General features: G+C 40.9%; 1 protein-coding gene across 2 annotated transcripts in view; it reads right to left on the bottom strand.

Moving 5' to 3' along the window:
• Positions 1-26,802, bottom strand: part of LOC124121658 (general transcription factor 3C polypeptide 1-like) — a 293,316-nt gene that overhangs the window by 236,089 nt on the left and 30,425 nt on the right. Inside the window, exons 26-36 of one of the 2 annotated variants that reach the window (XM_048396961.1) lie at positions 26,244-26,342; positions 25,792-25,880; positions 25,327-25,428; positions 24,941-25,054; positions 24,242-24,342; positions 23,396-23,555; positions 21,083-21,217; positions 17,653-17,723; positions 14,848-15,031; positions 14,202-14,473; positions 9,729-10,260 (exon numbers count right to left, since the gene is read on the bottom strand). In XM_048396961.1, coding sequence (XP_048252918.1) covers positions 9,729-10,260; positions 14,202-14,473; positions 14,848-15,031; positions 17,653-17,723; positions 21,083-21,217; positions 23,396-23,555; positions 24,242-24,342; positions 24,941-25,054; positions 25,327-25,428; positions 25,792-25,880; positions 26,244-26,342 — 1,859 coding nt within the window. Of the gene's footprint in view, positions 1-9,728; positions 10,264-14,201; positions 14,474-14,847; positions 15,032-17,652; positions 17,724-21,082; positions 21,218-23,395; positions 23,556-24,241; positions 24,343-24,940; positions 25,055-25,326; positions 25,429-25,791; positions 25,881-26,243; positions 26,343-26,802 lie in introns of both variants that reach the window. The other variant, XM_048396960.1, reaches the window with a different exon arrangement.

Raw genomic sequence — 26,802 nt, 5'->3', positions numbered from 1 at the left:
TAAAGATAAGACTGAATATTCTCAAACAGAGGAGTGAGTTCAGTAGTGTTTGTTTGTTTGTTTGTTGTTTAACGCCACACTCAGCAATATTCCAGCTATATGACGGCGGTCTGTAAATAATCGAGTCTGGACCAGACAATCCAGTGACTGACATCACGAGCATCGATCCACGCAATTGGGATCGATGACATGCATCAACCAAGTCAGCGAGCCTGACCACCCGATCCCATAAGTCGCCTCTTACAAGCATAGTCGCCTTGAGTTCAATAGTGAGCTGCATTTAACAGCATTACATTTATATACTGGTCCACTATTGATAGAGGTAATTGTTAATCTTTCCATGATACACTAGATGATTCTCATAATGTCAAGTGTTTATTTAAATACAATGACATATCTGATTATCCCTCTGAAATGTTGAGTAGTATATCATACGTTGATGCTGACAGGCCCAGGATCGCAATCTGGGTGAATCTGGGATTTGAACAACAATCAGCAGATCCTGGTATGTCTAAGGGACTCAACTCTGCACAGCAAACTACACCCTTAGATACACAACTGCAGGTAAGAGGCATACAAATTCATACAAGATTCATTTTCTTCTTGGCAAGTATTAATAACAAAAAGGAAAGGAAATCATTGACAGATTGTGTGTGTCCAAAAATGAGGATCAGTTCCATCAAGTATAATGATTTTTTGCATTTGTTAGTTCCTGTTTTGTTTCTATTCATATTGTTTTGCATCATAAAGTATTTTATCTCACAGGCACACAATCATCATCAGCATCAGAAGCATCAAAACCATTTTTCATAATTTACAGAATTATATTTAAATAAGATGACATTTTTGATTGGCAGCTGTCCAACTTCTTGACTTCAATCACTAAGCACGTTTTTCTGTTCTTTGTGATATATATGGTTGTACATATTTATATCGAACTGAGAATAAACATTGTGCAACATCTGTTATTTGTACATCAAACATGTATTTTCATGACTTGATGACGTCAGTTTCAAACTTGTTTCAGTAACAACATATTTATCAAAGGTGGCAGTCATTTTGAAAAAAACTCTGTCACCATGGTAAATACATTGAGAGACTTCACGACCAATAGCCACAAGAATACAAGAACTCTGTCGTAAAATCTGACATGAAATCTGCCCTTTCAGAACATCTCATCAAAAAAAACCTGACCACCATATTCCCTGGCCACAAACCAAGATACTCCATACCAACATCAATCACTGGAAAAAGAGGAAACTTCAAAAAAGCGTCGAAATCAAAAGAAAGGACCCAGCCATTAACAGAGACCAAGGTATCTACCTACCCAGTGTGAACTCCTCTATACTATAATCACATCATCTACCTCAATGGACATGTTGGTTGCCTCATTGCTTGTCAAAGTAGACACAATTCATGGATAACAACTTCTTTAATTACTGTAAAGGTGACGTTTCAGTATAGATGCTTATACTGTTGTCTTGCCTGACATATAAATATATATATAAATACATATTTACTCTATGCCATACTAAGCATTCACCAGAAGAAGGCGCAAGAAGTAGTTCTGAAGAATAAAAGAAGTTGCTATCCATAAAAAAGTGTCATGTACTCATGTTTTCCAAACTTCTAAATGCCTATCAAAGACGTCATAGCAAGATATCATCAAGACTCATCTGATTAAGTCACTCTGCTTGTGTGACTCTAAGCTCAGCATCACTCTTCAACACACTTTACTTTTCATTCCTCTACCACTAATTGCTCCGGTGATATGGATTAAACTCTTATTTGGAAAGAAAACAGCATTCATTATTGTCCGCTTCAATGACATAACACATACACTTGCCCTTCTTAACTCCCTTTAAAAAAAGATAATACGACTTGGAGAGCAAAACAGGCCTGAACTCATTGCAAGTGGACAAATTACATTGAACTGATTGATAGCCATTTCTTAGAAGTTAACGGATGACAAAGTAGACACAATTTACAGATATCACTTCCTTTTTATTTTACTGTAATAGCGATGTTTTGGTATAGATCCTTATACCGTTGAATATTGAACATGGTACAGAATATGCATGGTTGGTGGAGGATTAACAGTAACAACAATTGCACACATGAGGAGTTAAGCATGAGTAGGTTAAATAATGACAACAGAAGGATAATACTGAACACATGATGAGGAAGCCAATTAACCAGGAAGCCAATTAGTAAGTGAGTGAGTGAGTTGGGTTTAACGCCGCTTTTAACAGTATTCCAGTCATATCACGGCGTGTCAGCTTAATGTGGGAGGAAAGCCCGAAGTGATGCAGGTCTCAGACGTTTACCACTTCGGCGAAACCCATGAGCACGGGTATGGTGCTGACAAACTAGGAAAACATAATCGGGGCGAACCGGGATTCGAACCCACAATCATAGGTTTCTGGCATGCCCAAGGCGCACTCTGCACAGCGAATCGTGGCGTCTTAGACGACTGGGCCACCCCCAGGAAGCCAACTAAACAGGATTAGGTTTCCATTGGTGTGGTGATGATTGCTTAATGAGTTCATAGAAGGCGGATGGGATGAAATAGCCTTGATCTCTGTCGAGTGATGGTTTGTGGAGGAGAATGTGGACTGCTACTGTTAGTTTTCTTTCAGTGAAGTTGAAGAGGATGAAAGTAACAGAAGCGGTCAATATTCACCACCACAAGCACCACAACCGAGATCATGGCAATTTCATCCCAACCCAAACTATGAACACATTAAGTAATAATCACCCAAGTCGTTAGAGTATTATCCTTCTGTAGTTATTATTTAACCTACTCATGTTAATCTCTCTCATGTATGCAATTTTTGTTACTGTTGATCCTCCACCAACCATATATATTCTGTACCATGTTCATTATTCAGCCTTTGTTCACAACAGTACAAGGATCTATACCACCATTACTGTAAAATAAACAAGTTGTTATGTATAAATTGTGTTTACTTTGTCAAATAACATCCTATGAGATGAAAGTGACAGAAGACGAGTCTGTGTTTCAGGTCACAATAGCAGGTGTCTGAGCCAATTAAACAGTGCAATTCTCCTCGATCCTGCTCATTAGGAGGGATGTAGCAACTGGTGGAACTATCGACACGTTGCAATTGTCTCGGGGTAGACACCAGGAGATGAAGCCAACGATTCCACACTTAGGACAAGGGACAAGGGGACAAGGGGAAGGTGGGCGTAGGGACGTGTGGAGTTGGGGGCAAGCCAATGACCGCGTATCAACACCAGGAAAAATGGAAGAAATGACACACTTTCAGAAATTATTGGAACTTTTGACTGCTCTTACAATCTGCGAAGAAAAGGACTTTCAGTCAGCGTAACAACCACAGGAAGGCAGAGTGCAGGTAGGTGTGATGTCCTTGTGTCATGGATGCAGGGGCATAATGAAAACTACAGCCAGGCTCTGTAGCTCGCCTGAGTTATGATGAGTCAGTGAGTTGGGTTTAACGCCACTTTTAACAGTATTTCAGTTATACCGCGACGTGTCAGCTTAATGTGGGAGGAAAGCCCGAAGTGATGCAGGTCTCAGACGTTTACCACTTCGGTGAAACCCAAGTGCGCGGGTATGGTGCTGACAAACGTAGAAACATAATTGGGGCGAACAGTGATTAGAACCCACAATCATAGGTTTCTGGCGTGCCCAAGGGACACACATCTGCACAGCGAATCGTGTCGCCTTAGGCGACTGGGCCACCCGTGCCCCCGAATTATGATGAAATCACGGCATCTGAGTCCAAAGTCGGATTGGAATTCTGTGAGCAAATCTTAAGAGACACTATAGCTGGAAGCATTTGTACAAAGTTTCAGTATTATAGGTCTTGTAGTTTCAGAGACGTTGCAAATGCAGTAACACTAGGAACAAAGGGATATGTGAAGGTCTAAGGTCATAGATTCATCAACAATCAAAATTTGCGAAAATATATTTGTGTTATTCCACATACCACATGTTTGCTGCGTATCACATTTCATAATTCATACATGCAGATATGGCTGAGTAATGTTAAAAAATAATATTTTCAATATGGCCACAATGTCGGCCATATCTAAAATTGGATCAGTGGGAAACACAAAGTTTAGAAACAATTGTTTATAGCAAACTCTCATTTGTTATTGTTTCTGACATGTGCTTTGAACCTGATGTGACAATATACTCCAGTATGTCCATAAAATAACATTTCCACGGCACCATAGCTCACCAGGGTATGGAGCCAAAGTAAAATCAAGGTCAAAGTATTTCAAAAGTTCCACTACCAAATTCACAAATACCAAATTTCAGAACATTTAGAATAAAACTAGCTGTGAAATACCAATACATATGTCATCATTGGTGGGGGAAAACATATGACGTTACAGCTTCATTAGTCTTTACAAAGGATGACAGACAAATAGGCTCAGTTGCTACCGAGGTGTTTATTATTATTGCAAATAAAGGACACTCTGATTTTCAGTAATATTTTAATTCCCTGCAGGCAATTCCTTTCTCATTTATCATCATTTCCTTGCTAATAAAAAGAATAAGAAAGTAGAAAGTCTGAATAAATATTTACATGTTCTTGGTCCTTTGAGCTGACAACTTGATACATAAATTAGATGCAAAATTGCTGTATAAGCAAACAGGTGACAAATCAATAATCATTGTCCACAACTGATCAGCTTATCAACACACAAACATGACAATCCATAAGTGAAAATCACTGCTAGACATAATTAGCTCACCTCTATCCTACAATTTGTTGATCATGCTGATTAGCATTTGCAATTACTTAGCTTAAACCCTGTTTTAAACCCCTGCCAGCTCATGGTAGCATTGCTGCTGTGAAAAGGTGTACATCTGAATTTCGTTCAAGTAGAAACATTTATTGACAATGAACGAGAGTGGATTTACCATGTTTACTGCGTTTTTGTCGAGGTCACTCTGAAGGCACTATTTGATTGTGAGGGTCAGTTAAGGTTTGTCGATATACCTGGAATAGCCTATAATATATGGTATACACAGCACATGAACTAAGTCAAGATTTAGGGATGAACAACTTCTTTATCACAATTAGGAGCAACGTTTCAGTGTAGATTCTAACACCGTTATGAAGCAAGTATCCTTACTTAGTGGTCCAACTTCTAAAAACCTCTCAAAGAAGTTAACACATGAACCTTATGTGAGTGAGTGAGTGAGTGAGTGAGTGAGTGAGTGAGTGAGTGAGTGAGTGAGTGAGTGAGTGAGTGAGTGAGTGAGTGAGTGAGTGAGTGAGTGAGTGAGTGGTTAACACCCCTTTCTTTCAGTCACGTCAAGTTAATATAAAGAAAACTACCAAAGTGATAAAACCGTAGATCTGTACAATTTGGTGAACCCCACAAGCACTGACATTGAGCTCACAAACAAAGAATCATAATCAGGGATGTATGTCTACAATGATAGGACATAAAATATGTTTGATTGGTTCAATCAATCTGCAGTTGCCTTTACATCACTTTAGGACACATAAACATGCCATACCACTCACTCACTTCCTGGGTGGAGCATGTTGATGAATTGCTTGTTTCTTTGTTCTGCTCAATGTCATCTCGTCAAGGTAACTTTTTCATGATAATTGTCTCATAAGCATGTTGAAAGATTGGCATATTCAGCTGTATAATTAGTATTCATCATTATGAGGAGGAGAACACGGGCTGGCCACATAGCAACAACCTAATTTTCTATCCCACTACATGTTACACACAGCATAAGCTCAACAGAAGGCCCCAATTTGTATATGGAGATCAGTGCCCCAAACGATGTTTATGGCATTCACATATTCTTTCTACTTGAGAGGGTCTCTCTCTCTCTCTCTCATTTTTTTAGGAGACTAAGATGCTTATTATGGCAAATACAGCATGTCACATTTCTAAAACTGTTTTCTTCTCTTAAACAATCCAATTATTATTAATTACCCAATAAGCATTATTACATTGTATTTCTTGTAGAAAAATTTTCAATACATCTGTTTTATTTCAGACAAAGGCTATTTGAGACCAAGCATGACTAAAGCCAGCAGAGTATTGGGTCACTGCAAATGGCATTCAGTTCTCCTGCAACACTATGGATTAATCAGATATTTAATAGGAACAGAGGAAAGAGGATGTGTGTCAAGATACTAATATGAGCCTATGGCTGTACACAGTAGTCATACATCATGTTTCTTGTTCAAATGAGTTGACCCTCAAATACCATGAGTTAGCAGGAAGACCCTTGTCTGTCTCATGTCAAACTTGCTATCTCTATACCATTCCATTTCCCATAGCTCTCAACAATGGGGGGGGGGGGGGGGATGGACTGCTTCAAGCATCATACAGAAGTGGGGCACTGATTGGATCTCTGACCCACATTCTGATTCTACTTTGACCAAGGGTGAATAGCCCTGTTTAGTGTACTGTAAATAATAGCGACATACCCTTTCCATATTCATAAGAACTATCGTCTGAAAGCAGAATCCATTGTACACTTCCATCTGTATTATGAACATGTGTCCTTGAATCACTGATGATATCAGTTGAGATAGTGCACATATCCTGCCCCACCTGGGGCATCCAACACAAATACATGCAAAGGCAAAGCAATTTTTCACGGGAACGTGGTCATGTGATGAATGAACTGATTAAAATATGACTGATGTGTGACAGTGGTAGGTGGATGAACTGACAGAGGACCTAAGGACGGGAAGGTGAACCAATAGTAGGACTGATGGATGTATGGGTGGATGAACTGATGGAGGCATGGGTGGATGGACTGATGGAGGCATGGGTGGATGGACTGATGGATGTATGGGTGGATGGACTGATGGATGTATGGGTGGATGGACTGATAGATGTATGGGTGGATGGACTGATGAATGTATGGGTGGATGGACTGATGGAGGCATGGGTGGATGGACTGATGGATGTATGGGTGGATGGACTGATGGAGGCATGGGTGGATGGACTGATAGATGTATGGGTGGATGGACTGATGAATGTATGGGTGGATGGACTGATGGATGTATGGGTGGATGGACTGATGGATGTATGGGTTGATGGACTGATGGAGGCATGGGTAAATGGACTGATGGAGGCATGGGTGGATGGACTGATGGATGTATGGGTTGATGGACTGATGGTAGCATGGGTGGATGGACTGATGGATGTATGGTTGGATGGACTGATAGATGTATGGGTGGATGGATTGATGGATGTATGGGTGGATGGAATGATAGATGTATGGCTGGAAGGACTGATGGAGGCATGGGTGGATGGATGGACTGATGGATGTATGGGTGGATGGACTGATGAATGTATGGGTGGATGAACTGATGGAGGCATGGGTGGATGGACTGATGGATGTATGGGTGGATGGACTGATGGTAGCATGGGTGGATGGACTGATGGATGTATGGGTGGATGGACTCTACTGGAGGATTTTCGGACCAATAGATGGATGTTGGTGTGATGGACAGATTTACTGGTGGATTTTCGGACCAATAGATGGATGGTGGTGTGATGGACAGATGAACTGGAGGATGTTCGGACCAACAGATGGATTGTGGTGTGATGGACAGATGGACCGCTGGATGTTCAGATGTACTGGTACTAGATGTATGTACCAATTGATGGATGTATGTACCAATAGATGGATGTATGTACCAATAGATGGATGTATGTACCAATAGATGGATGTATGTACCAATAGATAGATGGATGTATGTACCAATAGATGGATGTATGTACCAATAGATGGATGTATGTACCAATAGATGGATGTATGTACCAATAGATGGATGTATGTACCAATAGATGGATGTATGTACCAATAGATGGATGTATGGGTGGTAGACAGATGGACAATGTGATGTACAAATGGTGTTTAACAAATATGTATTACGGTATGTATGGTTTTGTTACACTGAAATGCCACACTAATGAACTTTTTATAATACAGATAAATACAGTAAATTGTTTTTACCATAATATATATCAGAAAACTAAATTTCAATACCTATCCAAGAAAGAAAATCATCACACAATCATAGCACCAGCAAGAATATGAAATTAACGTAGAGTATGGAGAATATTCTCTGAAGTTCCATGATTCTATATTTGTAAATTATTACATCCAGAACACACTCTAGCACAGATGAACATGCCACTATGTAACCACTTGACCCTGCCCTGTGACTGGCTGTCTCAATAGTCCTCCTGGGGTTACCTATACTAGTCTTGATAACTGTCTCCCACACTGACTGCAGTAATTCAGTTGTCAATAATTAATGACTGGCCATTTGCCTTTGAATCCTATCAGGAACCACATTTCCTTTTGAATGTCGCCAACTTCCTCCTCTGACTGAACCAGAAGTCCATGTTTGTTTCTTACATGAAAGTTTATCCCTGACTGCTTTTGTAATGGTTTACAATATAAGTTGTAGCAGGATCACCAGGGGTCCAAGGTGTTGTTTTATGGGTCCCTCATTAGTTTTTTTTACCATAAGCCGGACCGGGAGGTTCGTGGTATAAAACATAACGAGGTACGCATAAAACCTCATGGACCCTGAGTGTTCCTGCTACAACACATTTATCTTACCGACATGTTTTAATATGACATTGTAAAAGAATTTAAACAAATTCTTCAAAATTGATAGAAAACATGTTTGATTGAGTGTAGATTAACTTGTGCTATGATTTCGAAGAGCTGTTTAAGCGGTTTATTCTACTGCTGAGAAATCCACACGCAACCTGCTTTCTCCATGGCTTGGTATAAGGAATTTATTCTCCGCTGAGAAATATATTTCCCTCCCAGACGGGATATATCATATTTTATCAAGATTATGTGGACCAATCAGATCTCATAATTCTGACATGTAGGTACCGGTAGTAGGTAATGGGTCAAATTAGGAATTACATGAGAGTGACCTCAGTTTTATCTCCCAAACTATGCAATTTGCAGACAGTTCATCACTATTTGATATAAATGACTGGCGGTCAACTGATATACACATCAATGAATGGTGCCATCTCACTGTGACTGTCACCAATTGACCTAACCAAGAAAAGTAAATCATTCTATGGGGGCAGCAATTCAGAAAATGGTGGTCTGAGAAGTAGGACAAATTATCACTGTGTTATTCAAGGCCAAGGAAACATAAAGAAGACAGAAAAAGAATAGCAAAATTATGCTCCTGATGCTATTTTGTGCACCATGTTTCAAATGAATTTGTTGGGGTTTTCTTTGTAACTAGTAACATTTCATCAAACAAATACATCTTCAGCATCAGTGAGTGAATGTTGTTTTACCCCACAGTCAGCATTGTTACTGCTGTATCAGGTCAGGACGAGACCAACAAGTCGTAAGAGCAAAAGGGTTTGCCAGACACAATAACCACAGTTCCACATTCACTATTGTTGTGGTGACGAGCAGTGAGTACGTAAGACATGGTCTGCCCCAGCTCACCATGAATCTGACAACCTAGAGAGAACTCCATCCACAATTTTGTTCGTTTTATTTAATGCTGTAATCAACAATATTCCAGCTATATGAAGGATGGCACATAAATCAGGACCAGACAATCCAGTGATCCTAATGTCTGGGTACCAGGAGTGATGGAGAGAGATTGGTTTTAAGCCTCTTTTTTCTCAATAGCTAATGAAATTGCTGAAAATTACAGAGAATTCCTTCTAATGTAGGGACACCCTACCTTGATGGCACTCTCTCGGACACCAATGCTGCTACTGCTGTGGATGGCCTCGTACACTTTCTTGATCATGACGACATCCTCGGTGCCGTACTCCATGCCGAGCTCCTCCCACACCTCCTGCAGGTCCAGGTGGAAGGGGAAGTACTGCAGGTGCTTGCGATACATCTCCTTGGCCTTCTGGGGCTTCAGGAACAGGTTTTTCGTCTCCTCCAGTTCCCTGTCCGTCAGTCGGCCATCAGCTGATGGCGTTACTGTCGATGCCAGGTGGAGAGATACTTTGACGTCACAGGAGTTGATGACAAAGTGATCCTGAACGTTCGAGGATTTGGTATCAACTGAGGACAGGATCCGGTTCCGAGCTAGGGACAGGAGGGACCGAGATGCATTCCGTGATGGGACCTTGGACAACAGGCTTTCACCGGCACCGATTTCACCTTCGATGATGACGAGACTGCGGCAGTTCCTCCTCTTCATTGTTTCCACGGTGTCAGCAGCAAACGATGTGCTTGGTCCTGGTCCAGAGTGGGGACTGCTGCTGCAAATACAACACTGTCAATCAACACAAACAGGTTTTTTTAACTAATGATGGAAATAATAATGCCACTGTATGCATAAACACCTTGGGTAGACTGAAGGAAGGATTATGGATGGTCGAGGCATTTTTTTGTTTAACATCATTCTCGGCTTTTCGACAGCAGCCTGTACATACACAAATTTGGATCAGACAATCCAGTGACTGATATTATGAGCAGACATAAATATATTTACAAAATACAGCTTGATAACCTTTTAGTTTCCAAGTTTTGACTTCTGTGTTTAGCACCACACTCAGTATTACAGCTTTTCAGATGGGCCTGTAAATATTTGAGTCTGGAACTTGTGGTTGATATTATGAGCAACAATCAACAACATCACCTCTTTCAAGGACCTACTGGAGTAAGGGAGTTACAATATAGCATTTCTTTCGCAATATTTCAGTTCCAATATTTTAGTTCCAACATTTCAGTCCTCTTCCAAGGACCTACTGGAGTAAGGGAGTTGCAATATAGCATTTCTTTCGCAATATTTCAGTTCCAATATTTTAGTTCCAATATTTCAGTCCTCTTCCAAGGACCTACTGGAGTAAGGGAGTTACAATATAGCATTTCTTTCGCAATATTTCAGTTCCAATATTTTAGTTCCAACATTTCAGTCCTCTTCCAAGGACCTACTGGAGTAAGGGAGTTGCAATATAGCATTTCTTTCGCAATATTTCAGTTCCAATATTTTAGTTCCAATATTTCAGTCCTCTTCCAAGGACCTACTGGAGTAAGGGAGTTACAATATAGCATTTCTTTCGCAATATTTCAGTTCCAATATTTCAGTCCTTGTCCAAGGACCTACTGGAGTAAGGGAGTTGCAATATAGCATTTCTTTCACAATATTTCAGTCCTCTTCCAAGGACCTACTGGAGTAAGGGAGTTACAATATAGCATTTCTTTCGCAATATTTCAGTTCCAATATTTTAGTTCCAACATTTCAGTCCTCGTCCAAGGACCTACTGGAGTAAGGGAGTTACAATATAGCATTTCTTTCGCAATATTTCAGTTCCAATATTTTAGTTCCAATATTTCAGTCCTCTTCCAAGGACCTACTGGAGTAAGGGAGTTACAATATAGCATTTCTTTCGCAATATTTCAGTTCCAATATTTTAGTTCCAATATTTCAGTCCTTGTCCAAGGACCTACTGGAGTAAGGGAGTTGCAATATAGCATTTCTTTCACAATATTTCAGTCCTCTTCCAAGGACCTACTGGAGTAAGGGAGTTACAATATAGCATTTCTTTCGCAATATTTCAGTTCCAATATTTTAGTTCCAACATTTCAGTCCTCTTCCAAGGACCTACTGGAGTAAGGGAGTTACAATATAGCATTTCTTTCGCAATATTTCAGTTCCAATATTTTAGTTCCAATATTTCAGTCCTCTTCCAAGGACCTACTGGAGTAAGGGAGTTACAATATAGCATTTCTTTCGCAATATTTCAGTTCCAATATTTTAGTTCCAATATTTCAGTCCTTGTCCAAGGACCTACTGGAGTAAGGGAGTTGCAATATAGCATTTCTTTCACAATATTTCAGTCCTCTTCCAAGGACCTACTGGAGTAAGGGAGTTGCAATATAGCATTTCTTTCACAATATTTCAGTCCTCTTCCAAGGACCTACTGGAGTAAGGGAGTTGCAATATAGCATTTCTTTCGCAATATTTCAGTTCCAATATTTTAGTTCCAATATTTCAGTCCTCTTCCAAGGACCTACTGGAGTAAGGGAGTTACAATATAGCATTTCTTTCGCAATATTTCAGTTCCAATATTTTAGTTCCAACATTTCAGTCCTCTTCCAAGGACCTACTGGAGTAAGGGAGTTGCAATATAGCATTTCTTTCGCAATATTTCAGTTCCAATATTTTAGTTCCAATATTTCAGTCCTCTTCCAAGGACCTACTGGAGTAAGGGAGTTACAATATAGCATTTCTTTCGCAATATTTCAGTTCCAATATTTTAGTTCCAATATTTCAGTCCTTGTCCAAGGACCTACTGGAGTAAGGGAGTTGCAATATAGCATTTCTTTCACAATATTTCAGTCCTCTTCCAAGGACCTACTGGAGTAAGGGAGTTACAATATAGCATTTCTTTCGCAATATTTCAGTTCCAATATTTTAGTTCCAACATTTCAGTCCTCGTCCAAGGACCTACTGGAGTAAGGGAGTTACAATATAGCATTTCTTTCGCAATATTTCAGTTCCAATATTTTAGTTCCAATATTTCAGTCCTCTTCCAAGGACCTACTGGAGTAAGGGAGTTACAATATAGCATTTCTTTCGCAATATTTCAGTTCCAATATTTTAGTTCCAATATTTCAGTCCTTGTCCAAGGACCTACTGGAGTAAGGGAGTTGCAATATAGCATTTCTTTCACAATATTTCAGTCCTCTTCCAAGGACCTACTGGAGTAAGGGAGTTACAATATAGCATTTCTTTCGCAATATTTCAGTTCCAATATTTTAGTTCCAACATTTCAGTCCTCGTCCAAGGACCTACTGGAGTAAGGGAGTTACAATATAGCATTTCTTTCGCAATATTTCAGTTCCAATATTTTAGTTCCAATATTTCAGTCCTTGTCCAAGGACCTACTGGAGTAAGGGAGTTACAATATAGCATTTCTTTCACAATATTTCAGTTCCCTGTCTGCTGCGTCTGCTATGTTGTACTCTGTACGGTATGGGAGGGAGAGTAGACATTTGGTTAAAGAGTTAGTTTATCATAAGGAAGACCTGGCCTTGACTGTGTGTTTGTGTTTGTGTTTGGCCAGATGTTTCTCACTGTAGGTAACTTCACCAGGGTATGATGCTGTCAGATCAATCTGAACTTCAAACCCTTGATCCAGAAACTGTGAACTGCAAACTGGATTAGGGCCAACTGTACCTTTCATCAATTTGTTTGTATGTCTGTTGTTAAATTCACACTCAGCAATATTCCAGCTTTATGTCCGGCCTGTAAATAATCGAGTCTGGACCAGACAATTCAGTGATTCATATTGTGAACAATGAACCACACCACCGGGGAATGATGACCAAGGCACCGAGGCTGACCGTTGATCCATTCGGTAGCCTCTTACGACCAGCGTGGATTACTGGAGACCTGCTCTGATCCTTTCATCAATACCAAACGGCCTGACATAACATACAGACAACTTATTCCATCATTTGTCTCTAAAACCAATCAGATCACACTCCCATACTATCAAATCCCTGAGTAGACTGATGGAAGGCTTAATGGATGGTCAAGGGGTTTGTTGTTTAACACCACACTCGGCAATATTCCAGCTATATGACAGCAGCTTGTAAATAATCAAATCTGGACCAGACAATCCAGTGATTGATCTGGGCTTGACTGTGTGTGTCTGTTAGTGTGTTTGCATCTGTGTTTGGCCACGGATGTTTCTCCCTGTTGGTAATTGCATTGGTTGGTTTGTTGTTTAACACCACACTCAGCAATATTCCAGCTATATGACGGCGGTCTGTAGATAATCGAGTCTGGACCAGACAATCCAGTGATTAATATCATAAGCATCGATCTAAGCAGTTGGGATCGATGACATGCATCAAGCAAGTCAGCAAGCCTGATCACCCGATCTCCTTAGTGGCCTTTTAAGACAAGCATAGTCGCCTTTTACGGCAAGCATTGGTTGATGAAGACCTATTCTACCCCAGATCTTCAAGGGTTTGGTGCTGACAGATCAAGGATCAAAACTTTTACTGGTAATGTTATATATTGCCGTATTGGTCCCCAGAAGTTCATGCTTGTTGTAAAATCACTTGTCTCTTAGACCAATCAAATTGCACTCCCATACTATTAAACTGTTCACATATCCTAATCCCAATCTTTCACAAATAGTTTTTCAATAAATGCTTCTCGGGTCAGGTGACCTCAACTGACCTATCAGCTGCAACCTCCACTTCCTCCACCACGATCATGTCACTCTCAGGCACCACTGGCTCTGAGGAGGTGCCTGTTGATGTTGAGGTTGACGCCGATGTGGAGGTTGATGTGGACTGCACCATTGTTGACACTGTAGCGTGTGGTCTAGCTGTAGATGTCTGTGAAGGTGCTGACCGGGCTTGAGTCTTGCCTCGACCCACTGGATCCTTCACTAAACCAACTTTATCAACGATAAGGATGTCTTCTGGGATACGCAGGCAGAAGTCAAGCTGGAAATAAGATTGAGTGTCACAATGTTTAACATTGCTTCGAACAGTATTACTTTCAATGTAATATTTCTCTTTTTTTCAGAGAAAACTACCAGTCTTTACAACCTTTCCTCAATTTCAGACCAGTTGCTGTGTAGAAACTGGCACATATCAGTATCAATTGTTTTGTTTTATCTGTTGACATCTCACAAACTCAAAGGTATTTCAAACCTGGTACATGCTCTCTAACATTTAAGAGACAAGGACACCACGAGCTAAATGCAGCTAGTTTACTGGTCATTTCAGACTAGTTGTAAATGTAAAATGAACACTTGGAGAAATCGACAAGTCCCTACAACCTGTTCACCATCCTATGTGAGGAAGCTGGTACCTACCTTCTTCATGGCAAACAGGCCACAGATGGTGGCGACATGTCCCCCCAGGTAGTCACCGGTCTCGCCCCCAAGCTCCACCCCATCACTGACCCCCTCGGTGTACACCTGCACTATCTTGTCCAGCATTGTGTAGCTCTGGGTGAACAGGTTGGCCGGGAACCGTGAGTGGAAGTTGTAGTAGTACCTGCAAGTGGTCATTACATCAGTGTTACGTGTTTCTGTGTTTGCTGATCAGTGCAATACTCCAGGTATTAGGCTGTGACATGTTAGGATCAGGTGAGGTGAGGTGAAATGGGGTTTTACGTTATGTTCAACATTATTGCACTCACATAGCAACGAGCATGCACATGTGTGTGTCTCTGGTTGGCTGCTTGTACTAGTCCGGACTAATGCAAGCCCACTGAGATACCATACTGCAGTTTCACATGAATACCCAACTCAAGACACAGTATACTGAGTCCGAGCCGACCAGTCCTTGTTTTAGCCCCTTAATGCTGAGCGTCAGACAGGGTAACAACAAGTACCATCTCTTGACATCTTTTGGTATGATGCGGCCAGTTTGATTCGAATCCCCCGACCCTCTCTGGGATGTTTGGATCCGACAAACCAAGCGTATGATGACAAGCAATCAGATGAGTCACCGAGAACGCACCCCTCCAACAATTCCATTAAGTCACCTCTTACAACAAGAACGAGGACCAATTCAGACCTGGAATCCCCATGAGAGCCTTTAAAGGTTAACATCAAGAGTCATCAGATTTGTGGGTGTTTTTAAGTACTTTGGGCCAGAAATTTCCCAAAATTTCTGCACATAAAAAACTCATTAACACCCTCAACACTGCAATATGCAACAGGTCTCCGTTATTTTGTCACACTCTCTCTATGATAACTCCCACAGATGGGAGACTGACATGAATGTGGAGAAAATAACTATATAAAAAACTGTCCTTCAAATATTGATCAAACATAATATCGATACATATATAATGCTGCATCCATTTTTTTAAAGAATAGTTCCACACTTGTTCTCAAATTTCATGTTATAGATCTAGTCCCTGAAGCAAGCATCCTCATGCTTTAACTATACAAGTTCAGGGCAAAACTATACTTTATCAGGGATAATTCTAGGGTGGGGCCTTGTGCTTTTAGCCCCTAAATTTGAAAAAAGGTTCACATTTTTTCAAATACAATGAGCCATTTTAAGATTGGGATGTATGGGCGTAACTCTGGAATATTCGAAATTTTCACATAAAAGGCCCATGTCAGAAAATTCCTAGGGTAGAGCAAACTTAATTTCTTTAATATATATTAAATACACCAAATATGTCTTGTGAACGAAACAAAACATATTACATGTAACTTGTATATGAGCAGAGAAACATTTTGTCATGTCTGCTTAATGCGTCTGGACAGCTCAAGTGAATCAGAGCATGCACATTTCTACAGATTTATTATTCAGAATTAAAATTAGGAAGGTTTTGGGATTCATGCACATGATCAGCAGATCTTGGAACAGGTAGGGGCTGCAACTCAGTGAGTTGTGGCCCCCTAGACTCAAGGGCCACTGTGACTTCAGAATGTAAGTTCAAAATCATCAAAACTTCAAAACATTGAATCTTACATTACAATTTAAAGTTCAAAAGTAAACTGTCTCTGACTTACGTGAAGTGACATAAAATATTACCAATGTCGACATTTACAGGTGCTTCAGTAACCAATACCCCAAAGTCAACAGGAAACCAGAAATCTTCTGATGTTTATTATAGAGGGACTTCTGAGGGTTCTGCAAGAGTGAGCTCCCTTGCTTTATATGCAACTCCATGTAAAGTCCTGTCTGTTTGTTTGTTGTTTAACACCACACTCAGCTATATGACTGAGGCCTGTAAATAATCGAGTCCGGACAGGCAATCCAGTAACAAATATTATAAGCAAAGATCCACGCCCTTGGGGTACAAAGCCATACTATCAACTAAGTCACAAAGCCTGACCGACCGATCTATTTGGTTGCCCCTCATGACCAGCATAGGTTGCCAGTAGGGATGGGACAAGTAACTCGGGTACTCGGGTTGGGTGCATGGGTCCTCAGTAGGACCCGGGTACCCACAGGACTACCCGGGTCAGTGGCTAGTCATGTGATAAATCGTTTATTGACATTAATAATAAAATTCCATGGTTACACAAGTACCGGTACAAGTTGCTAATGTTCGCATTTCTTTCTGACTATGGCCACCTTCTTTCTGAATTGATATGTTTGAGTAAAGACGAAGCTTCAGTCAACTTCAACTGTATGCACGATCCGATCGTTTTAACTAAATACTTTCTGCCAGGGCTCGGATAAAACACTTCCCAAGTGAACATTTTGTACCCAACTTGAGTCCAACAGCAGGTACCCAGGTAGGTCGGGTAATAGGGGGTCGGGTACCCAGGTAGGTCAGGTAATAGGGGGTCGGGTACCCGGGTAGGTCGGGTAATAGGGGGTCGGGTACCCGGGTAGGTCAGGTAATAGGGGGTCAGGTACCCAGGTAGGTCGGGTAATAGGGGGTCGGGTACCCAGGTAGGTCGGGTAATAGGGGGTCGGGTACCCAGGTAGGTCGGGTAATAGGGGGTCGGGTACCCGGGTAGGTCGGGTAAGGGGAGTCGGGTACCCGGGTAGTAAATTTGGACTCTAGCTGCCAGAGACCTGCTGTAACCCGGAAGCCCCACAGGGGTTCATGTGAAGTAAAGTTCAGATGAAAGAGAGTAAACAAGTAGAATTTTATGACCGTTTCAGACATATTCCTGCAATAGAACAGCAAAGAAACTTACTTCTGTGTGAGCTTCTTGTGCGCAACTGCTGTCACAAACTGACGCTTCCTGATGTGATTTGGGTTGTCCTTCTGGAATAACAAGTGACAACATTCAGTCAACAGATGTCAACAATATTCACACTCCTTTCCAATATTCCAACTGTACTCACACAAAAACATCCAGTGCATGTCTATACTCCAGTATAAGCCACTACTTGCTGACAAGTCAATCTCTGATTCAGAGACGGAACCACGCTCACCTCCATTTCGCCACAGCCTTTTCATTCTTTCGTAGCAGGTTGAAATGTCAGACAATGATGATGTGTGTATATATAATGCACCAAATCCACACCCGAAAGTGCTACATTATTATCCTGGCCAATGGATCAGTGTGCCCTCGATTTTCATTCTCAGCTCCCTGGGGGGTATACAACCCAAGCTGCCTGAGAAGCGCTAGAAGGTTAACAGTCACGTAATATTTTTTTTTTTTTCCTTTTATTGTTTTTAGAAAGACACACCTGTTACATAAATGGGCTTCCGCCCAGGGTAGCAGAAAGCCCATGACATAAAGCACAACTTATCAGTACATCTTACTTTGTTGTTTTTTTTATACAGAAAATAACATACTTCTCACTCACACATTCACTCTTGTTTATATATCATATTGCAGTTTAGGAAAGTACATGGTCTCAAACATTAAAATCTTAAGTACAAAACTAAAATTAAATTGAAAGCTGCTCCTCATTTTCGAAAAGTTGATGATACAGCATCCAAGCACCATAGAATTTCTGTTGATTACCTGTCTTGAAAGCAATATCTTTTTCAATGTTGTATCGTGAAAAAGCTTCCTTTTTATAAACATGAAAATAAGGTTTTGTATTTTGGAATTTGCATCTATAAATATAGTATTTTGCAATTAGTAAAAGTAAATCAAACACTTTATCTGTTTTTATGTTCTCTTTAACTCCAAAAAGTATCAATTCTGCACAAAATGTCATATTATAAACATGAAAGCACTGGTCGATCCACAATGACACTTCATCCCAAAATTGTTTTATTACATCACATTCCCAAAACAAGTGAGTAATTGTTTCCTTTTCATTGTGACAGAAGGAGCACAAATCATTCTGAGCATAATTGAGTAAATACAGAAAAGTATTAGTGGTGAGAATTCTGTGGGTAATTTTGTATTGAAACCATCGCAGTTTGACATCCTGTGTTGTACTGAAAATTTTATTATAAATATTGTTCCAATTTAAGTTTTCAAATTGTAATTCCCACTTTTCCTGCCCTTTAGTTTTTACTTCTGTAGAAACCAATGAAAAATAAATATGTTTTGAACCGGACTTGGAACTACAAATAGTTTTTACCACACAGCGCTGATCCTCCACAGAATCTGTTGGAACTCTAACTAAATTTAGAGCTCCAAGGTATTGTTTAACGCTGCTAACAACACCATAAAACTCCAAATAGGATGAACAAATACCATACATATCATTAAATTCCTCATATGACAGAAACTCCTTATTGGCCTTGACCAAGTCTATAATTTGGGAGATGCCCTTCTCAAACCAGCATTTCAAGAAAAATGATTTCCTGTTAATTTTAATATTAGGGTTATAAAAAATTGGTTCAGTTAAAAAACTACTGAAAGATTCTGGCTTGATTTTCTTATCAAGCACTATAAATGACTGAAAACAACTTTTCCAAAACTCATTACTTATCAAAGATAATTTTCTTTCAAAAAACGTCACACCAAACTCACCAAGTTTACACAAATAAGGATATGTAGATTTAAATAGGTGCTTCCATTTTGGATCACCCGAGGACACAAGTCTCCTTATCCATGTGGCCTTAAGAGATGTTACATATGAAAAGATATTCACCATACCTAAGCCCCCTTGCTTAACAGGTTGACAAACTTTAATCCTCTTTACTTTGTCTCGTTTATCACTCCAAAGAAATTTAAAAAGCATAGCATTTAAAGTAACAAGAAAATCATTTGGGGGATCAGGCAGTGATAACAATAGATAATTGAGTTTTGAAATCAACAAGGATTTAATGATTGCCACCCTACCAATTGGTGTAACTATCCGTTTCATCCACCTATTCATAATCTGTTTTAACTCAAATAATTTGTCTTTAAAGTTCAACTGAACCATTTTTTTCAGATTTGTGCAAAATTTGACTCCTAGAATTCTAAACTCTTCTGGATTCCAACCAACAGGCAAATCATCTTTGAACTTTTCCTTACAACCTCTCTTCGAGCCAAGCCAGATAACTTGAGTTTTATTATAGTTAATCTTAAGACCAGATATTTTGGCAAAACAATCAAGAGAGTTATTACATGATACAAAGGAGGACTGACTACCATCAAGTAATATTTCCATATCATCAGCATACTGACTAAGAAGATACTCACTACCGTCCACCAGGATACCTTTGACATCTCTATTAGAGCGGATCATATTGGCTAGTATTTCTGCACAGAGAATAAATATATACGGTGACAATGGGTCACCCTGTCGGCAACCGCGTCTGATATTAAACCAAGATGACAACTGACCATTGATGGACATACAGCTTTTTATATCATTGTAAAATACCGATATATATTTCCTTAAATTTTCACCAAATCCCCAAAAGGATAAAGATTTATCTATAAATGACCAAGCAATGGAATCAAATGCCTTCTCAAAGTCTATAAGAAGAAGCATACCAGGAATGTTTGATTTTTCTGTACATGAGGTGGCATCATAGATTAAGCGAATATTGTCACCAATGTAGCGACCTGTCATAAAGCCAGTCTGATCTTCATTAATGATAAATGGCAATCTTGACTTGATTCTATTTGCTATGCATGAAGATGCCAGCTTATATGAAACATTCAATAGTGATATGGGCCTCCAGTTAGTTATGAAGCGTTTAGGCTTGTCCCCCTTTGGAATACAGACAATAACCCCTTGTTTCTGGGTAACAGAGAGTTCACCAGATATTAAACCACAATTCAATGATCGCAATAAAAATTGTCCAATATCTTTCCAAAAGAATTTATAAAATTCAGTGGGAAAGCCATCTGAGCCTGGGCTTTTGTTATTTTGCTGTCACGTAATATTTTAATCTCATTCACTGCTGGCTGAACAGAGGCATATTTCAACAAAGTCACTTGCCAAAGGAGACACCCTGTGCTTCAGTTTTGGGCAGGATCAAAGTCCTAGAAAATTTCTGGAAGCAAGTTTCCAAACGCGTTCACCCAACCCACTACTCACCGCAACCAAAGTTCCTAAACTTTACCTGATGTGTGACCTGTGCTCTTTACACAGGACCGTGTGCCACAATGGACAACAACTCATTCAATAGGGGGGGGGACATAAAGTGACGGAGTATTTCCAGACCGCAATTTCATTCATAAGGAACACAATGATGTCTTTAGATAGGAGTTTCTTTACCTTGACCTTGGTGATGAGCCCCATCTTGTTCATGTCGTTGAAGACCTGGGCCAGAAGCTCATCCGGGTACTGCTTGAAGAGGCGGAACATCTCGTATGCTCGACCCTGCTTGTCTTTCTGTGCCGAGATGTAGGACTGGGAAGAGATGCAAGAGAATGTTCCTGAATCATTTTACAGTATACTACTCCACTTTTGATACTACGATAGTTTAGATGTGCATTTCTTCGTTTGTTCATTAGGATAGGCCGCAGCGAGGATATTCGTGAACAATCATGCAGTCACGCTCTCTGACATTTCTCAATGTATACTGAAACGCTGAGACCAAGAATAAAGGTTCTAAATGATCAGAAAGAACGTATGTATGTTTTCGTGGTAGGGAATTCCCAGGGGTTTCCCCAGGAATGTGGAAGTAGTCCGTTAGTGTTTACGTCATTTCAAGAACACGGTCTCGTGAAAAACGTATGAACGTCAAAGTGTGTCGTTCATACACTTATGAATGTCAATTTCGCGGTCAGGTGACCAACCTCTCGTCCAATGGAAAAGCCGTATATCGTGTAAACTTCAAATTAAAAAATTATATCTGATTATCCCTATGAAAAGTTGAGTCGTATATTGATCCCGAGCTACATGTTCAATGCTTATGTCAAAAAGTATCTTCCTCATAATTATCCTGAACCCATCTTTTTTGCATCATGTGCGTCTAAACATTCTCTCTCCATAAGCTTGTGGGTTTGGCAGGATTTCTGCATCATGGTGGATGCTGTGCGTGTGTATCAACTGCAGGTAGTGAGTGAGTTAAATCTGCAGTGGACAGTATTTCAGTAGTATCACTGCATGCCATCTTAATGAGCCATAAAAAAGACCCCCAAGCAGATGTTAAGTGCTGAAAAACTGATGATATTGTTGAGGAGTGAGTGAGTGAGTTTTGATTTTACGCCGCTTTTAGCAATATTCCAGCAATGTAATGGCGGGGCACACCAGAAATGGGCTTCAAACATTGTACCCATGTTAGGAATTGAACCCGGGTCTTAGGCGTGACAAGCGAACGCTTTAACCACTAGGCTAACATCAATCACCAGCAGATCATGGCAGCAGATGTGTGTGAAGTTTGAGGGACTGACATCCATGATGTACTGATGTGTGATGTGTGTGACGGGTGTGAGTCACATGTATGTGGTTCTTTAGGGTGTGATGTGTGTGTCACTTCACAGTTAGTGGTTCTTCAGGGTCTGATGTGTGTGACTCACATGTATGAGGTTCTGCAGGGTGTGACGTGTGTGATGTGAGTGTGACGTGTATGACGGCTGTGTGACTCACATGTATGAGGTTCTGCAGGGTGTGACGTGTGTGATGTGAGTGTGACGTGTATGACGGCTGTGTGACTTGACATACATGACGGCTGTGTGACTCACATGTATGTGGTTCTTCTGGGTGTGACGTGTGTAATGTGAGTGTGACGTGTATGACGGCTGTGTGACTCACATGTATGAGGTTCTGCAGGGTGTGACGTGTGTGATGTGAGTGTGACGTGTATGACAGCTGTGTGACTAACATGCATGACGGCTGTGTGACTCACATGTATGTGGTTCTTCAGGGTGTGACATGTGTAATGTGAGTGCGACGTGTATGACGGGAATGTGACTCACATGTATGTGGTTCTTCAGGGTGTGACGTGTGTGATGTGAGTGTGACGTGTATGACGGGAGTGTGACTCATATGTATGAGGTTCTGCAGGGTGTGACGTATGTGATGCCAGTGTGACGTGTATGATGGGGGTGTGACTTACATGTACGAGGTTCTGCAGGGTGTGACGTGTGTGATGTGAGTGTGAGCTGTATGACGGGAGTGACTCACATGTATGAGGTTCTGCAGGGTGTGATGTGTGTGTGACGGCTGTGTGACTCACATGTATGAGGTTCTAAAGGGTGTGATGTGTGTGTGACAGCTGTGTGACTCACATGTATGAGGTTCCGCAGGGTGTGATGTGTGTGTGACGTGTATGACGGCTGTGTGACTCACATGTATGAGGTTCTGCAGGGTGTGATGTGTGTGATGTGAGTGTGACGTGTATGACGGCTGTGTGACTGACATGCATGACGGCTGTGTGACTCACATGTATGTGGTTCTTCATGGTGTGACGTGTGTAATGTGAGTGCGACGTGTATGACAGGAATGTGACCACATGTATGTGGTTCTGCAGGGTGTGATGTGAGTGTGACACGTATGACGGGAGTGTGACTCACGTGTATGAGGTTCTGCAGGGTGTGATGTGTGTGATGTGAGTGTGACGTGTATAACGGGAGTGTGACTCACGTGTATGAGGTTCTGCAGGGTGTAGTAGTACACATTCTTCTCCTTCAAGACTTCCGGCGGCTGCTCCTTCGTGGTGATCGGCCCAGCTACCTTCACATTGAAGTTCTCCCTCAACTCCGTCAGGGTGGCCGGCAGGATTATCTTCTCCTGATCACCAGACCTGTCAGGTAGAAGGCCACAAACCTTAGCCACATAAATTCCAGGCACTCACACTCACACTCACACTCACACTCACACTCACACTCACACTCACACTACCCTTATTAGTGTATTTCTTTTTGTGTTCCCCAAGAAATCAAGACTGAGGGAGAATGGTCTCACACTGCTTTTAGTAATATTCTAGTGATATCACAGTGCAGGACACCAGGACCAGAAATGTGGGACATCAAAACCCAGGTTTAACAATAATTCAGTTAAATCATGGCACATTAGCTAAATGTGGGAGGGAAGTAAAAGGTAGCAAAGGTTTTCAACTTTTATCACTTTGGTTAAACCAAGTAGGAATGTGGTGCCAAGAGTGGGTAGGAGGCAAATCTGAAGTGATGCAGGTCTCAGGCATTTACCACTTTGGTGAAAGCCACAAGGATGGATATGGTGCTGACAAAGCTAGAAACATAATCGAGGCAAACCAGGATTCAAGCCCACGATCACAGGTTCTTGGCATGCCCAAGGGATGCAACTCTGCACAGAGAATAGCAGCACCTGTGTCTCCATGGTGCAGAGAAGCCAAGGAACATGTGCTTGTCAAATCAAGGACATGAACCATCATCATCAGATCCTAACATGGCTAAGGGACTCAACTCTGCTCAGAGTACCACTTATGGGAACACATTATATCTAACTTACGTGAATTTGTCTATGAGCATCTGAACACAGCCCTTGAAGATTTCCCTGATGTCCTTCTCCACAGATTTGAACGGGCGGTATCCATACTTCTCCATCAGCTCCTGAAAGGGGTCATCACAGAGGTCATCACAGAGGTCATCACAGAGGTCATTACAACAGTAAGCTTCAGAATGCACCATGTTAAGGGAACTTTACGACTTAAAGTTAATGATCCCATTCGCTTTCATTTTGCCTCAAACAGAATGTTAGTTATTCAACTTGTTGGGGGAAAGTCTTGGTGCTAGCAATTGTAAGATATATAATAACAAGGCTAAATCCGATATTTTAAACAATGACCGTGCATCCTAGCAAGATTAATTTGTTAAATAAGAAGTGGTGAGATGGTGTAGTGATGGGGGTAGTGAGATAGCTGGAATTTGAAAAACAAAATAAAATTCTGATTTTCTATAAAATTTGTCTCTGTTTAGCTGGAATTGAACAAATAAAAATTCTGAATTTTGTCAGCTTTACTCAGAGATAAAAATGTATGTCCTAAATCATGTAGTGACCAAATTCATTCCCCTAACAAATTCTCCTCCTCTCCCCAAGGATAAGCAGTCAGTCACTAAGGGATGTTGTGGCACCAAAGAGAACTCGGACCCCTGGGCCAAAGGGAAGACAGAAGGCTGAACAAGTCCTCCACACTGGTGTTCTACGTACCTTGTCCTGGTGAGCTTCTCCCAGGTAGATGGACACACTCATCATCGTCTGAGGGTTCTTCATCCCAAAAGCCACCCGTCTCTGGCAAGCTGGGGAGGACTTGTCTCTGGACTCCTACAGACAAGAAAAAGCTTTAGCATGAAAGCCTAATAGTGGTATTCTTATTCACAAGAAACAGCATCATAATAAAGGTGACTATTGTTAGTCCATTTCAAACTATTGATGATACAATAGTCCCAATGCTCAAATTACGTGAGCATGTTCTGCTTGGCCAGAAGTACCCAAACATCATGAGGGAAGGTCAAGGTCACCATGCAGCTTTGTGTTTTGTTCAGGAAATAAATCCACTTTTGATTATTTTATGTGCATGACAAGACAGTACTCACAGGGACAGCATCATGCAGGATGTCACGGACCACTGTCCACGGGACGATCATCCCCCGACGGTGCCGTGCCAGCAGCAGGCTGGCCGTCTTGCACAGCAGTATCTGAAGGAGATGTTTGTCATATGTACAGATCCAACAAGATACACAACACCCAATACATTCCCCACCCTCAACAACAATGTACTCTGAGTGACTCAATTCACCCATTGACCTACTTTACCCTACCACACAGCCATTTACAAAAAAAATCCCCCACCACACCCGAACAACCTACATCACCCATTACTTCACCCCACCCCACTGACTCACATCACCCTTTACCCTACTACCACCCACATCACCCATTACCCCACGACACTCCGATGACCCACTTCAACTAATACCCATCCTCCATCTCTTATTACTCCTTCCTTGCCAGGTCCCAAACTCTGATACATAGATATGTGACATTATTGATGTACTCACTATTGTGTCTTCCCGCGCTGTCCAGGTCACTCTCTCCTGTATCATGAGGCCCAGAGCCGACCGGTCAATGTCGTCATAGGTACGCTTACCTGGCACATATAAAAACATCGAATGAGGAAGTGAGTGAGGGAGGGAGGGAGGGAAATGAAGGAAAATTACCAATAGGAACCCAATAAATCATTAATTATTAGATTTGCATATAATGTTTCTAAAAGTGATGCAATAATATGTTTCTACTTTCAAAAACTAAATTTGGAATAAAGAAAGAATTGAGTGTAACAAATGGCTTTCATATGCTATTTATTCATATTTAAGGCGTTTTTAAGGCCTTTTTATGAAAATGATCACAATTTGAACAGACTTCCTAAATTCAAGTTCTTTTCAAACCATTTTACCAAATTATAAGGTCTTTTTCATGCCTGTGCCAACCTTAACTTTGACCTGCCACTTACGTATCTTGTCTTCGGGTCGCTTCCTCGTTCTGATCTTCCTGTTTTTGTTGGAGATCCTGAAAGCAGTCCTCAGCTTGGGAATCTTCATCTTCTTCGCACCTAATTGACACAAACAATAACAGGGGGTTATATCTTGACGTCCATATAGTTCAGGTGAAGCTGAAGATTGTTTTCTGCAGCAGTTGCAATGTTCCATCTATATCATGGAAGAATACAGTGATGGAAATTAACCAAGAATGTCTACAAGCCTGAAAAGTGACAACATAAAGCAATACCTCTCAAAATGTTTGAAATTCTGTGGGCCCTTAGGATACATTTAACATTAACAAGTCTTTGTCCAGGCTAGCGGGCTAGAGCTAATTTCCATCCCTAGAATGTAAATAACTAACTCTACCATGATATTGAAGGATAATCTAATTTGATTGGTTAATTTTACTAATCTTGAAGTGGGTAATGAGTGACAACTATTTCTGACTGCATCACTGCACTGTGCAAGAAAAAGAGTCTTTTTTAAAAGGCATTTTAGCCATGGTAGAATGGAGATAACGAGTTCGGTTGT

This window comes from Haliotis rufescens, unplaced genomic scaffold (assembly GCF_023055435.1).
Source record: "Haliotis rufescens isolate VD_foot unplaced genomic scaffold, xgHalRufe1.0.p SCAF_16, whole genome shotgun sequence".
Classification (NCBI taxonomy): Eukaryota; Metazoa; Mollusca; class Gastropoda; order Lepetellida; family Haliotidae; genus Haliotis; species Haliotis rufescens.
This window is presented reverse-complemented; position numbering and strand designations above follow the sequence as displayed.